Here is a 14,540-nt window from a genome sequence, read left to right as displayed (position 1 = left end):
CATTACGCACACCTGCGCCTCATCATTATGCACACCTGAACTTCATCACTATCTTGACTACTTCCCCTTTATCTAGCACTCTGTAGCCTCACCTATCAAGCAGTATTGGTTATGTTTTCTTGTCCAGACACTTCTTTTGTTTTGTATCTCTCCATGTTCGTTATTATTACAGGCATGCAGGTAGAGCAAACTTCTTTAATGGGTTTTTAGTAAAATGTTGACTTTTTGGTCGTTTAGTGTGATATTTATGTTTTAAAAGAAAATGGAGCATATTTCCAAGATGTTGAGACTTAAATGTATGCTTAGTGTGTCTAAACTTAATAACCATACGCCTTATAATGACAACCACCAATTGAACAGGGAACAAAAAAATGTATGTTACATTTTCAAACATAAATTTGGAAAACGTAGATATGCAACTAAACACATATGTTACTTAAGTTAATTTTGCAACAGCGTAGGGGGTATGTAGCACATACTTCCAACTAGTCAGTCCTGTTGAATTAACATTTTTAAAACAAAAAAGAGTAGGTTGATACTATTCATAGACTTAGTGGCCATATAAGAAATCTGAAGTGATTAACATTATAATAGTTGTGAATTTCTTCACATCAGTGTGTCAATTATTTTGAAAACAATGGTTCATTTTTTTAATCAGGATGCAGTTCCTGGATCAGCTTGGTGAGTCACACCAGCCTATGAATACCAACTATGAATACAATTAGTTGGATTACTCCTTTGAGCAACAGCAGAGAGACAAATGTTTGCATTTGAACAATGTGTGCTCAAGATACTGAGCCAATAAAGTGGATTAATGTATTATTCATCTGTTATACATTGCCAGAGTTTGGGATGGCCATGGAGATGCACCTTTTTCTTCTATCAAATCTCACTACTTATGATGTATCTGTAATTATACATTCAAATCTACATTACATAAAGAAAAAACATGTATTGTATTGTGGACCCCAGGAGGAGTATCTGCTGCTTTCGGGATAATGGGGATCCTAATACAATACCAAATGCTTAAACCACTGGAGTGGAGATGCTGCCTGAGATAGATGCTGAATGAGGAAGGAAGACACCTCTCCTTGTAAAAAAGGAAATCACATAAGACTATTAAGTAACTTCTCTTCTGCAATATAGATGTGAAGGTGTCACGTTCTGACCTCAGTTCCTTTTTTATGTCTTTGTGTTAGGTTGTTCAGGGCGTGAGTTGGGGTGGGAAGTCTATGTCCTTTTTCTATGTTATTATATTTATCTGTGTTCGGCCTAGTATGGTTCTCAATCAGAGGCAGGTGTCGTTCGTTGTCTCTGACTGTTAGCCTGTTTTCCCCATTTTGGTTGTGGGTGTTTGTTTTCTGTTTTGTGTCTGCACCAGACAGAACTATTTTGGTTTCATTTCGGTCTCTTGTTGTTTTTGTCATTCAGTGTTCTGTTCTATTAAATAATCATCAACACTTACCACGCTGCGCTTTGGTCCTCACCTTCTTCCACCAACAAAAACCGTTACAGTAGGTCTATTATAAAGGACATTATGAACCCCCTGAGTTTATAATAACAATATGGGTACACAACTAATCCCAATAATAGAATACCTAATGAAAATAGCTAAATCTGTATGTAAATGTCCATGCTTAATGTACTCAAAAACCTCATAAGACAGAACATTCAAGTCTTAAAGTCATCATTGAGTCATGTTTAACCTGTGGCCCCACCTTTATTTTAACCTTTAAGGTCCCTCCTCAAATACAGGTGGTTATAAAAACCAGATCCATCCTAAGCAGCTCTCTCATATCACCTGTGCAGGACCTGTTCACTACCCACAGGATCACCATGGGGACAACCAAGGATGCACCGATATGGAGGCTGATATGCCTGGTACTACTGATCAAATCAACACAAACAGGTTGGTATCTGTTTCTCACTCTCATCTCTCTCTCTCTCTCTCTCTCTCTCTCTCTCTCTCTCTCTCTCTCTCTCTCTCTCTCTCTCTCTCTCTATATATATATATATATATATATATATATATATATATATATATATATATATATATATATATGTGTAAAATCTCATTATCAAAAATATTTGTGTTAGCTATTCAGACAGAAAAGTGATTACATGTATTATACAGGCATTTTGAAGAATTCAACAGTAGGCATACAGTAACAGTTTTTACTCAATCAGTAATAACGTTTCTCCTTTTTTCTGCATTAGGGCAGCATACACATTTCCTATGATCATATGATTACATTATTCATTTAAGTTTTCATCCTAGTTCTGTTCCTTATACACATTTGTTTATTTAAAATATATATATTTTCACCTTTATTTAACCAGGTAGGCTAGTTGAGAACACATTCTCATTTACAACTGAGACCTGGCCAAGAGAGAGCAAAGCAGTGCAACACAAACAACAACACAGAGTTACACAGGGAAAAAACAAACATACAGTCAATAATACAATAGAGAAAGTCTATATACAGTTTTTTGCAAATGAGGTACGACAAGGGGGTGAGGCAATAAATAGGCCATAGTGGCGAAATTATTACAGTATGGCAAATTAAACACTGGGGTGATAGATGTGCAGAAGATGAGTGTGTAAGTAGTGGTACTGGGGTGCAAAGGAGCAAAATATATAAAATAAATAACAATATGGTGATGAGGTAGTTGGATGGGCTATTTACAGATTGGCTATGTACAGGTGCTCACAGTGATCTGTGAGCTGCTCTGACAGCTGGTGCTTAAAGCTAGTGAGGGAGATATGAGTCTCCAGCTTCAGTGATTTATGCAGTTTGTTCCAGTCATTGGCAGCAGAGAACTGGAGGGAAAGGCGGCCGAAGGAGGAATTGGCTTTGGGGGTGACCAGTGAAATATGCCTGCTGGAGCACGTGCTGCGGGTGTTTGCTGCTATGGTGACCAGTGAGCTGAGATAAGACGGGACTTTACCTAGCAATGACTTATAGATGACCTGGAGCAAGTGGGTTTGGTGACGGATATGAAGCGAGTGCCAGCCAACGAGAGCATAAAGGTCGCAGTGGTGGGTAGTAAATGGTGCTTTGGTGACAAAATAGATGGCACTGTGATAGTCTGCATCCAATTTGCTGAGGAGAGTGTTGGAGGCTATTTTGTAAATGGCATCGCCGAAGTCAAGGATCTGTAGGATAGTCAGTTTTACAAGGGTACGTTTGTCAGCATGAGGATGCTTTGTTGCGAAATAGGAAACCTATTCTAGATTGAATTTTGGATTGAAGATGCTTAATGTGAGTCTGGAAGGAGAGTTTACAGTCTAACCAGACACCAAGGTATTTGTAGTTGTCCACATATTCTAAGTCAGAACCATCCAGAGTTCTGCTGGACGGGTGGGTAGGTGTGGGCTGCGATCGTTTGAAAAGCTCCTCTGGAGGTTAGTTAACACAGTGTCCAAAGAAGGGCCAGACGTATACCAAATGGTGTCGTCTGCGTAGAGGTGGATCAGAGAATCACCAGCAGCAAGAGCGACATCATTGATGTATACAGAGAAAAGAGTCAGCCCGAGGATTGAACCCTGTAACACCTCCATAGAGTGCCTTTGAAGAGGAGGTTGACCGCGGCAGCTTTCCAATCTTTGGGGATCTCAGACAATACGAAAGACAGGTTGGTAATAGGGATTGCAACAATTTGGCTGATAATTTTAGGAAGAGAGGGTCCATATTGTCTTGCCCTGCTGATTTGTAGGGGTCCAGATTTTGTAGCTCTTTCAAAACATCAGCTATCTGGATTTAGGTGAAGGAGAAATGATGGAGGCTTGGGCAAGTTGCATTGAGGGGTGCAGGGCTGTTGACCGGGGTAGAGGTACCCAGGTGGAAAGCATGGCCAGCTGTAGAAAAATGCTTATTGAAATTCTCAATTATCGCGTATTTATCGGTGGTGACAGTGTTTCCTAGCCTCAGTGCATGAGATTGTTTATGAGATTGTTTCTGTCTAAATTTGAAAATGTTACACATTTGTGGTGAAAATTCTATAACCTTTTAGAAATCGGTATCATTAGTGATTGTTATCATGAGTGGTTGCAGCATAGTTTATAGTGTTATAAATACATGAAGCACTCCACCCACTGGGTGTGTGTTGGTACTTTAGATTATTATTTTTTGATCAGGAACAAAAACAAGAACAGAATACAGACAAAACTCAAGTGTATATCTTTAAAATAACAGTTGTGGTAATGTACGTCAAATGTCTGATATTACTCAAATAATACTGACAGAAAACATCTGATGCCTAAATATGTAAAGTAGGAACTGAACAGTCATCGGAATTCAATGTGTTTAGTTTACAAAGCAGATGACACTTGATTAAGGAAGCTTCAGGTTCGTTTTATTTGTCAGATGACCTGTCAGCCAGGGCTGAGCTGTCCAAAGGCTTTGACCACACCTATGCAATTCATAGAGCATCAAAGTACTGTGGTTCAACGAAGACTCCGCAAATGCAGGAACATTCCCTTTAAAATTAAATTGCACGATAGCACTGAACTTTGGCGATACGGATTGAATGGAGCCTTAGGTTCGCTGTCAATATTGAATGAGTCACATCATTCCTCAAATGTCCCTTCATCTGGACATACTGCTGTGCAAATGCACTTCTAAAAGCGCAGTGCAACAATCTAAATCTGCAATGATTGAATTCCATCCGGAATGTTCATATAATATTGTAAAATACTCATGAATTGCTTTTTTTCAGTGAGCCCCACCACAAGTGTAACAATCATCCCGGCAATGATCACAACGATACCCACACTTTCAGGTAAATCTCTGACCGAATGCACACCGAATAAATGACTGGGTATCCATCAATATGCTAAGATGGAACTGACATTTGTATTCCTTGTCCCTCAGGAGTGAATGCCTCACACAATGACCAGGTCTGCAGCACATGGGGTAACTACCATTTCAAGACCTTCGACGGGGACTTTTTCCAGCTCCCCTCCACCTGCAACCATGTTGTGACCTCACTGTGTAAGAGCAGCTATGAGGCTTTCAACATCCAGATGAGGCGGCAGGTGGTGGACAACCAGCCCACCATTAGCAAGATCACCATGAAGCTGGATGGTGTAGTGGTAGAGCTTTCCAAGGGTGGTGTTGTGGTCAATGGGCAGACGTGAGTTTCCCTGTCATTTGACTGATTCGCCATTCTGCAAGCACCTCTCTTGGGGATTTTATGTGCTACATTCTGTAATTTAATAATACTTATAATCATAATGTATTGGATGACCTTTAAACATCATCTTCCTCCTGAAGGGTGACCCTGCCGTTCAGCTTGTCTGGAGTCAGCATTGTGAAGACTACATCCAATGTGAAGGTCGTAGCCAAACTGGGGCTGGTTGCTGTTTGGAACAAGGATGACTCCCTAATGGTAAAATACCTGCATTTCTAATTTTCCTCTTCAATGGTTGATTAGTTAATAATGTTACATTTTTCTTTTGATAAAAAGCGTAACATTGTCATCATTGGCAATGATCAGCAGTTGATCGTGAGTGAGAGACACCTATTTTTGGCTGCACCTTGTTGGTTGAAGCACTGTCTATTCCCCTCCTAAAATATTAACATTGAAAGGCAGAATTACCTGAAGAACGAGGATGAATTAACAGGATATGTGAATATGTATACCCTATACACATACAGGCTAATGTTCCAATGTTTATTTGATGAAGTGTTTGCAAATATTTGTAGATTTGAATTACATTTTCTGTCACTCTCTAATATAAGACTAACGAAAAGATAGGTTGTAAACATGGAGGACAGCCCAGACTGAACACGTGAATGGTGCTGAACAGGATGACATTTTTCTCAACACCTTGCGCCTGGTCATTCTACAGATTGAAATGAACGAGAAGTACAGAAACCAGACCTGCGGGCTGTGTGGTGACTTCAATGAAGTCCAAACATACAACGAGTTCATCATCAATGGTAAAAACAAATCTGACCAAACTATTGAAATGTAACTACATTACATACTGTAGGTGGAAAAGCTAATTGTCAATGTCTGTGTTGTTGCAGGTGGGAAACTCTCTAGCTCTGACTATGGAAACCTCTGGAAACTGGATGGTCCTCTGGAAGTCTGTGAGGAGCCTACACTAACTTCTGAGGAGAGTTGTGGAGATGAGGTATTACAATTCACACCACAGAAGAAGAATACAAAACAATGTTAATAGAAGTTAGAAATAGCAATTATTCCATGTGATCCAACAAATGTTTTCTATATAGTAACCTTTTGTGGTTTGTCTCTATTTGTAGGAATTTTGTCAGCAGCTGTTCTCCAGTGCAGCTTTCAGTAGCTGCACTAATTATTTGGACATGGACTCCTTCATCAAGACCTGCCTGGCAGACCTGTGCCACTGTGATAACAGCACCAACTCCTTCTGCCTGTGCAACACCATCTCAGAGTACTCCCGTCAGTGTGTTCATGCAGGGGGGAAGCCCCAGCAATGGAGGACTGAACAGTTCTGCTGTAAGTATGCAGATACTCTCCAACATGACCACCAAACACTAAATGATCATGTTCACAATACATTTTAAGGAAACTGTTAATCACAATGTTTATTTTCTCAGATAAGACATGCCCCTACAACATGGAGCACCAGGAGTGTGGAAGCCCCTGTGTTGACACCTGTTCCAACCCAGAGGCCAGCCAGTTGTGTGAAGACCACTGTACAGACGGCTGCTTCTGTCCCCTAGGTACCACATAGGTTCAACTCTGTCGTACAAGTTAACCTCAAGCACATCATGAAAACACCACACCTTTTACCCATTATGCCTTTTACGTCAATGTGTGCAAAAGTCCTTGATAATGAAATAAGTAAATATTGAATGTTTCTCTCAGTTACTTTCTCGAGTCAAGGAAGTTCTCTGTGTAAAGAACACATTAGAATAACTTAAATCTACTGAATTCTGCCTGATCTCTCACCAAATAGGTACTGTTTTTGATGATGTCAGCAACAGTGGCTGTATTCCATTGAGTGAATGCCACTGTGTCCACAATGGACAAGTATACAAATCTGGAGAATCTTACACCAGCAACTGTAAAGAATGGTAGGCCAAGTACATCATCTGATTTAAACATCACATATCCCATGCCTCATTTTCATGAATCATGCCAAACTCCACAGTGTGATTATTAAAACTGTATTCATGTAAATATTTATGAAATACTGTGTGAATGCAGTTGTGAGATGAGCCTGTAAATGTTCCCTTTAGCACCTGTGCTGGTGGTCAGTGGGCCTGTACAGACAAGGACTGTCCTGGGACCTGCTCTGTGGAGGGAGGATCCCACATCAACACCTATGATGGGAAAGCCTACACCTTCCATGGGGACTGCTCTTACATTCTGACCAAGGTCAGTCCATGTGGTGAAGTATAGCAAAGCAATAGAAGCAAGTAGAAACTCTTGATACGTTTTCAGTGCAAACAAAGGTGAAAAGGTGAGGTAAAATAGCTTTTCCTCAAGCCATATGTTGACATAGAAATGGGTCCAAACGAGTCACTCTCATTTCATATTTCTGCCTTCAAACTCATGCTTGTTTTCTTTCAGCAATGCAATGGAACTGAATTCACCGTGCTGGGAGACATTGTGAAGTGTGGGTTGACTGACACTCAGACCTGTATGAGGGCTGTTACCCTAGCCCTCTCCAGCAGATCCACCGTAAGGCAACTCCCCAAATATGTTTCAGAGAAAATAACACAATGACCTGTCAACTCATTTCGAAACCAAACCACTTCTTGAAGATAATTATACTGGCTTGCAAATAAATGTCCCTAAACCTTTTTGACTACACACACAATAACCTTCTTTAAAATTGCCCTGATCTGGCAAATATTGCCAGGCTGTTTGCAATCTTTTAAAATGCTCATGCATGGTAATGTTTGTGTCTAGAGGGGATTATTCAATAAACATATATGAACCAATTAGAATTTTATAGAATCCATTATCTTATCTAATTCACAGGTGATCCGAGTCCAGTCATGTGGAAGTGTTTTTGTAAATCAGATTCTTTCTCAGCTCCCACTCAATACAGGTGAGACAATCCATTGTAATGCCAAATTAAATTGTAGTGTGGATCAGTGTATGAGCTCCATATAATTTATATTCACTAGATGAAGCCTTAATGATGTCCATCTATTTCTTTCATGTATTGCAGCTGAAGTGACCATCTTCAAGCCCTCCTCATTCTACATTGTTATCCAGACAACTCTTGGAGTTCAACTTCAGATCCAGCTTTCACCAGTTATGCAGATCTACATAACTGCCATCTCATCCTACAAAGGAACAACCTGTGGTATGCTTCAGATTCATCCATCAGTTTCATAGCTTTTTCTTCGGTATCTCTATTCACAAAAATCTAATAGCATCATATGGCTTCAATTATTTTCCTCAGGCCTTTGCGGAAACTACAATGACGTTCAGTCAGATGAGTTCAGAGTCATCAGTGGATTGGTGGAGGGCACAGCTGTAGCTTTTGCCAACACATGGAAGACCATGGCCAGCTGCCCTGATGTCAAGACTAGCTTTGAAAACCCCTGCAGTTTGAGCATCGAAAATGGTACATATTTATTAAGCCTACAGATTCATCACTTGTTGAATGATTATAACAAAGTTATATAAGATATTATATGCTTATGTTGTAATTATGATTGTCTTTTTCACAGAGAAATACGCCCAGCACTGGTGTTCCATGTTATCAGATCCTAAAGGAGTGTTCTCCCCTTGCCATTCTGAAATAAGACCAGACACCTACAAAACCGTAAGTTAGTTAAGAAGGATACTATCTCAAATTAAAATCATTCAACTCTTATGTGATGAGGTTATAGTCTTGACACACGTTGACTCTTTTTCCAACAGAACTGCATGTATGACAGCTGTAACTGCGAGAAGAGTGAGGACAGCATGTGTGCTGCCGTCTCCTCTTATGTCCACGCTTGTGCTGCCGAGGGTATCCAGCTCAGCGGCTGGAGAGACACTATCTGCAGTGAGTAGACAGCACGGCACCATGGAGACCTCTCGCAATGTGTCATTATAATGAGTGCTGCAAATTGATTAGAATAGAATGATTTTACTGAAACAGCAACAGTAGTTACTAAGTACAAATAACCTGAAGAAATAACTGCACAAAGATATAAGGAAATCAATATCTTGCTAATACTACTCATATCTAATGACTTTTCTCAGATAAATTCGCCGCCTGTCCCAGACAAACAGTTTATACCTACAACATGACCAGCTGTGGACGCACCTGCCGCTCACTGAGCATGACAGACCAATCTTGCCAGGTGAAGTTTGTTCCGGTGGACGGCTGTGGCTGTGCAGAGGGCACCTACATGGACGAGGCTGGCCAGTGTGTTGCCCCCACCAACTGTCCCTGCTATGACAAGGGCTCAGTGGTCCCTGCAGGAGAGACTATCAGCAGAGACGGTGCCACCTGGTAAGCACCTCCCTCATACATATAAAGACAACAGGAGCGGTAGAGATACTCTCAATGTTTGGCTATGAAAAGCCAACTGACATTTACTCCTGAGGTGCTGACCTGTTGCACCCTCGACAACTACTGTGATTATTATTATTTGACCATTCTGGTCATTTATGAACTTTGGAACATCTTGGCCATGTTCTGTTATAATCTCCACCCGGCACAGCCAGATAAGGACTGGCCACCCCCCAGAACCTGGTTCCTCTCTAGGTTTCTTCCTAGGTTCTGGCCTTTCTAGGGAGTCTTTCCTCGCCACTGTGCTTCTACACCTGCATTGCTTGCTGTTTGGGGTTTTAGGCTGGGTTTCTGTACAGCACTTTGGTATATCAGCTGATGTAATAATGTCTATATCAATACATTTGATTTGATACATATAAAGATAGGAGACCAAAATAAATACAAGTACAAATGAAACTTCATGGATATATTCAAAACTGTATGTCATAATGATATTTGCTGTTAATTTCATTATCTTACGAACTATAACTATGAATACTGTAACTATTTTACAGTACTTGCAGACAAGGGACACTGAGTTGCACTGGGGGAGCAAGACCATCCAGTAAGTTTTATCTTTGCCTTCAATTTATGAATTTAATTTATTGATAAAATATATGGCTCAATATGATTTAACCCTTTACATGCATCCTTCACAAAACAGGTACATTTGAAATTGTCAGGACCCGGTTTTGAACCTGGGTCTCCGGAGTGAGAAACAGTCACTTAACCAACTGAGCCACGAATAGACAGCAGAACCCAGAAGATGAGGCAGACACAGCAGTACTTAAGACGGTGTATTTAATAAAGAAAAAATCCTAAAATAAAAAATGGCAAATCCAAAAGGTGGTAGGTAAAACACAAAAAAAACCTAAAAAGAAACTCACTAAAACTAAACAAAAACAAAAAACAGAATACTACAAGAACTTCACCCGGAATCGACAAGAGCACACAGAACACTAGGGCAGGGTGCCAACATACAAACACAGAGCACAGAACTGAGGGAAACAAAGGGTTTAAATACAATCAGGGGAAACGAGACACAGGTGCAAACAATAATGGGGATCAAGGGAAAAACACAGGGACAAAAAGCACAATGGGGACATCTACTGACAAAAACACGGAACAACCCTGGCCAAATCCTGACAGAATCCCCCCCCTAGGAACGGCTCCTGACGTTCCTACCAGCTCTCTCAGGGTGGAGGACCCTGAACTGACGAATGAGGTCAGGGTCCAGGATGTCTTTGGCAGGAACCCAGGAGCGCTCCTCAGGACCGTAGCCTTCCCAGTCCACCAGATACTGACCGCTGCACCCGGCGGGAATCCAGTATCCGGTGGACGGTATAAGCCGGCTGGCCTCCAATGACACGAGGCGGAGGGGGAGGTCTGTCTGCCGGGACAAGGGGAGAAAAAACAACAGGTTTTAACAAAGACACATGAAATGTGGGATTAATCTTAAGGGATCTGGGTAAGTGTAGGCGATAAGAAACTGGGTTAACTCTCCTGGCAACCTTGAAGGGACCGATGTATTTTTGGGACAGCTTGCGAGACTCCACCCGTAGAGGTAAGTCTCTTGTGGAGAGCCAGACTCTCTGGCCGGGGCGCAGGGTAGGCCCGGGACGGCGACGTCTGTTGGCTTGTTGTTGATACCTCTGTGAGGAACGCATCAGATTAAGACGGGTCTTCCTCCACATAAGCCGACAGCGTCTGACGAATCTCAAGGCTGAAGGCACTCTGACTTCTGCCTCCTGGTCCGGGAACAATGGAGGAGCATAGCCAAACTGACACTCGTGCGGGGACATACCAGTGGAGGAGGAGCGCAAGGTGTTGTGCGCGTATTCGGCCCAAACAATAAAGGATGACCATGTCGACGGGTTGTCACGAGTCATACATCGGAGGGTGGTTTCCAGCTCTTGATTCATCCTCTCTGTTTGGCCGTTGGACTCCGGATGGTACCCTGAAGATAGACTGGCAGAAGCCCCCATGAGTTGGCAGAAGGCCTTCCAAAACCTTGAGGCGAACTGGGGACCTCTGTCAGAAACCACATCTTGAGGAATGCCGAAGACTCGGAACACATGATTAATTACCAACTCAGCCGTTTCCTTGGCAGAAGGTAACTTAGTCAGAGGGACGAACCTGGCCGCCTTTGAAAACCTGTCGATTATGACTAGGATAGTAGTATTGCCATGGGATGGAGGAAGTCCAGTAATAAAGTCCAATGATATATGGGACCAGGGTCTGTGGGGAACAGGTAAAGGGTGAAGGAGTCCTTGAGGGCGGAGGTGAGAAGATTTGCCCTGGCAGCACACGGGGCAGGCATTGACGAAAGTGGCAACGTCTTCTCTTATGGTAGGCCACCAGAACTTACGCTGGATGAACTCCAAGGTGCGACCTACGCCCGGATGACAGGTGAGGCGAGAGGAGTGCCCCCACAGAAGGACCTGAGTCCTCACTGCCTTGGGGACAAACAACCGATTGGCAGGACCTCCTTTCGGGTCCGGTTCGCTAGCTTGAGCACGTCTCACGGTATCCTCAACTTGCCACGAGATCGGAGCCACAATCTTAGCAGCAGGAAGGACAGGCATGTCCGTGTCATCTCGAATGGCAGGAGCGTAGACTCGGGACAGGGCATCCGGTTTGAGATTCTTCGACCCGGGCCGATAGGTGAGGATAAACTGGAATCGATTGAAGAAAAGAGACCATCTAGCTTGTCTAGAGTTCAATCGCTTCGCCTGCTGGATATACTCCAGATTCTTGTGGTCCGTAAGCACTTGAAACGGGTGAGAAGCCCCCTCGAGCCAGTGTCTCCATTCCTTCAATGCCATCTTAACCGCTAGGAGTTCACGATCCCCACATCGTAGTTCCTCTCAGTCGGGGTAAGCCGGTGTGAGAAGAAAGCGCACGGATGAAGCTTCTTGTCTTCACCCCTCTGAGACAGGACAGCTCCAACACCAACCTCTGATGCGTCTACCTCCACCACAAATGGTTCATCCGTAGTCGGTAGTATCAGGATGGGAGCAGAGAGGATGCGCTGCTTGAGTCCTTGGAAGGCCGTCTCAGCTTCTCTTCCCCAAGAAAACCTTGCATTGCCACCTTTGGTTAAAGCTGAGAGAGGAGCTGCCACCAAACTGAAGTTCTTGATGAACTTGCGGTAAAAGTTTGTGAAGCCCAGGAAACGCTGAACATCCTTAACGGATTTGGGGGTGGGCCAATCCGCTACCGCCCCTACCTTCCTAGGGTCCATTTGGATTCGACCGGGTTCCACTACAAATCCCAGGAATTGTACTCGGGATGAATGGAATTCACATTTTTCCGGCTTAACGTACAGATGGCTGTCCAGGAGGCGTTTGAGTACTTGTCTGACATGCTTAGTGTGTTCTTGAAGGGAGCTCGAAAAGATGAGGATGTCATCCAAGTAAACGAACACAAATATGTTAAGCATATCCCTAAGCACATCGTTTATGAGCGCTTGGAACACCGCTGGGGCGTTGGTCAGGCCGAAGGGCATCACCAAGTATTCATAGTGACCAGTAGGCGTGTTGAAAGCGGTCTTCCACTCGTCACCAGGTCTGATCCGCACAAGATGGTATGCGTTCCGCAGGTCAAGCTTAGTGAAAACAACTGCTTCCTGGAGCAGCTCGAAGGCTGTGGCCATAAGGGGTAGCGGGTAACGGTTACGGACGGTTATGTCATTGAGTCCCCGGTAGTCGATGCAAGGACGTAACCCACCGTCTTTCTTGGCCACAAAGAAAAACCCTGCTCCCGCCGGGGAGGTGGATGGACGCATGAGGCCTGCTTCCAGAGAGTCCTTGATATAGGTATCCATAGCAGCTCGTTCGGGTGGAGATAGGGAAAAGATCTGACCCCTGGGGGGCAAGTGCCCGGAAACAGGTCGATGGGGCAATCGTAAGATCTATGGGGTGGTAGCATGGTGGCCCTCTGTTTGCTAAACACCAGTTTGAGGTCATGGTAACACTCGGGAACTCGGGTCAGATCGATGGATTCTAAAGACTCGGGAGTAGAACTCGGGGAATTCTGGAAAATACAAGTAGCTTGGCACGTAGGACCCCACTGCTTGATAGTGCCCACAGACCAGTCGATGTGAGGGTTATGGCTGTGAAGCCAGGGGTATCCAAGGACGAGAGGGAACTCGGAACAGGAGATCAAATGAAAGTTCATCAATTCCTGGTGTTGTGAAACTGAAAGTCTCAAGGAGGTAGTGACATGAGTGACAAGTCCAGATCCCAAAGGGCTTCCATCCAATGTAGTAACCCTCATGGGGTCACTTAGAGGTTCAGAGGGAACGCCATTCTTCTTCGCCCAGACACCATCATGAAGTTACCTGCGGCTCCAGAGTCTACCAAGGCTTGAAGGTGAAGCTTGTGGTTGTCCCAGGAGAGGGTGACTGGAATGAGCAGACGGGAGTTGGACGGATGGGAGGAGGTTATGTTTCCCGTTACAGTTCCCCCGGTCTGTACGGGACAGAGCGTTTCCCTGGAGCCCGGGACACGTGGAACGGAAATGGCCCGGTTTGCCGCAATATAGACAGCGTCGCTCCCTCATCCGGCGGTCTCTCTCAGCCTGGGAGATGCGTCCAATCTGCATGGGTTCCGGTGGAGCCAGTGATGATAAAGGTGGGGACTCGGAGCTGGGACTGATAGGGGCTAGAGGTCTACGGTTGAGTTCTCTCTCAGACGCTGGTCAATGCGTGAGGCCAACTTGATCAGGGACTCGAGATTGTCCGGTGGTTCCCGAGTGGCCAGTTCATCTTGGATAGTGTCGGAAAGGCCTTTCAGAAAGCACACCGTGAGCGCCTCGTTGTTCCAGCCACTCGCTGCTGCCACCGTGCGGAACTGGATGGCATAGTCCGTCACGCTGCGCCAACCTTGATGGAGAGTCAGGAGCTGTTTGGCTGAGTCAGAACCACTGCTTGGGCCTTGAAACACTCGTTTGAATTCCTCAGCAAAGGCAGAGTAGCTGGTACAGCAGGAACTATGGGCATCCCACACAGCAGTAGCCCAGGCCAGGGCTTTTTCCGACAGCA

The 14,540-nt window shown here is 44.0% G+C and overlaps 1 protein-coding gene across 1 annotated transcript in view; it reads left to right on the top strand.

Annotated features, from left to right (window-relative positions):
* Positions 1-4,725: 4,725 nt before the first annotated feature.
* The window catches only part of LOC135543452 (mucin-2-like), a 32,333-nt gene continuing 22,518 nt past the window's right edge, over positions 4,726-14,540 (top strand). The window contains exons 1-17 of the mRNA XM_064970761.1: positions 4,726-4,782; positions 4,875-5,136; positions 5,277-5,391; positions 5,855-5,945; positions 6,036-6,142; positions 6,273-6,486; positions 6,588-6,713; positions 6,950-7,067; positions 7,233-7,371; positions 7,567-7,677; positions 7,981-8,050; positions 8,174-8,311; positions 8,411-8,575; positions 8,682-8,776; positions 8,875-9,001; positions 9,202-9,454; positions 10,012-10,055. Of these exons, the coding sequence (XP_064826833.1) occupies positions 4,755-4,782; positions 4,875-5,136; positions 5,277-5,391; positions 5,855-5,945; positions 6,036-6,142; positions 6,273-6,486; positions 6,588-6,713; positions 6,950-7,067; positions 7,233-7,371; positions 7,567-7,677; positions 7,981-8,050; positions 8,174-8,311; positions 8,411-8,575; positions 8,682-8,776; positions 8,875-9,001; positions 9,202-9,454; positions 10,012-10,055 (2,203 nt within the window). The 5' untranslated portion in view covers positions 4,726-4,754. The remainder of the gene's footprint in view (positions 4,783-4,874; positions 5,137-5,276; positions 5,392-5,854; positions 5,946-6,035; positions 6,143-6,272; positions 6,487-6,587; positions 6,714-6,949; positions 7,068-7,232; positions 7,372-7,566; positions 7,678-7,980; positions 8,051-8,173; positions 8,312-8,410; positions 8,576-8,681; positions 8,777-8,874; positions 9,002-9,201; positions 9,455-10,011; positions 10,056-14,540) is intronic.

Source organism: Oncorhynchus masou, chromosome 1 (genome assembly GCF_036934945.1).
Source record: "Oncorhynchus masou masou isolate Uvic2021 chromosome 1, UVic_Omas_1.1, whole genome shotgun sequence".
In the NCBI taxonomy this organism is placed as follows: domain Eukaryota; kingdom Metazoa; phylum Chordata; class Actinopteri; order Salmoniformes; family Salmonidae; genus Oncorhynchus; species Oncorhynchus masou.
Note: the sequence above shows the minus strand (reverse complement) of the source record. Positions and strands in the feature narration are given on the sequence as shown.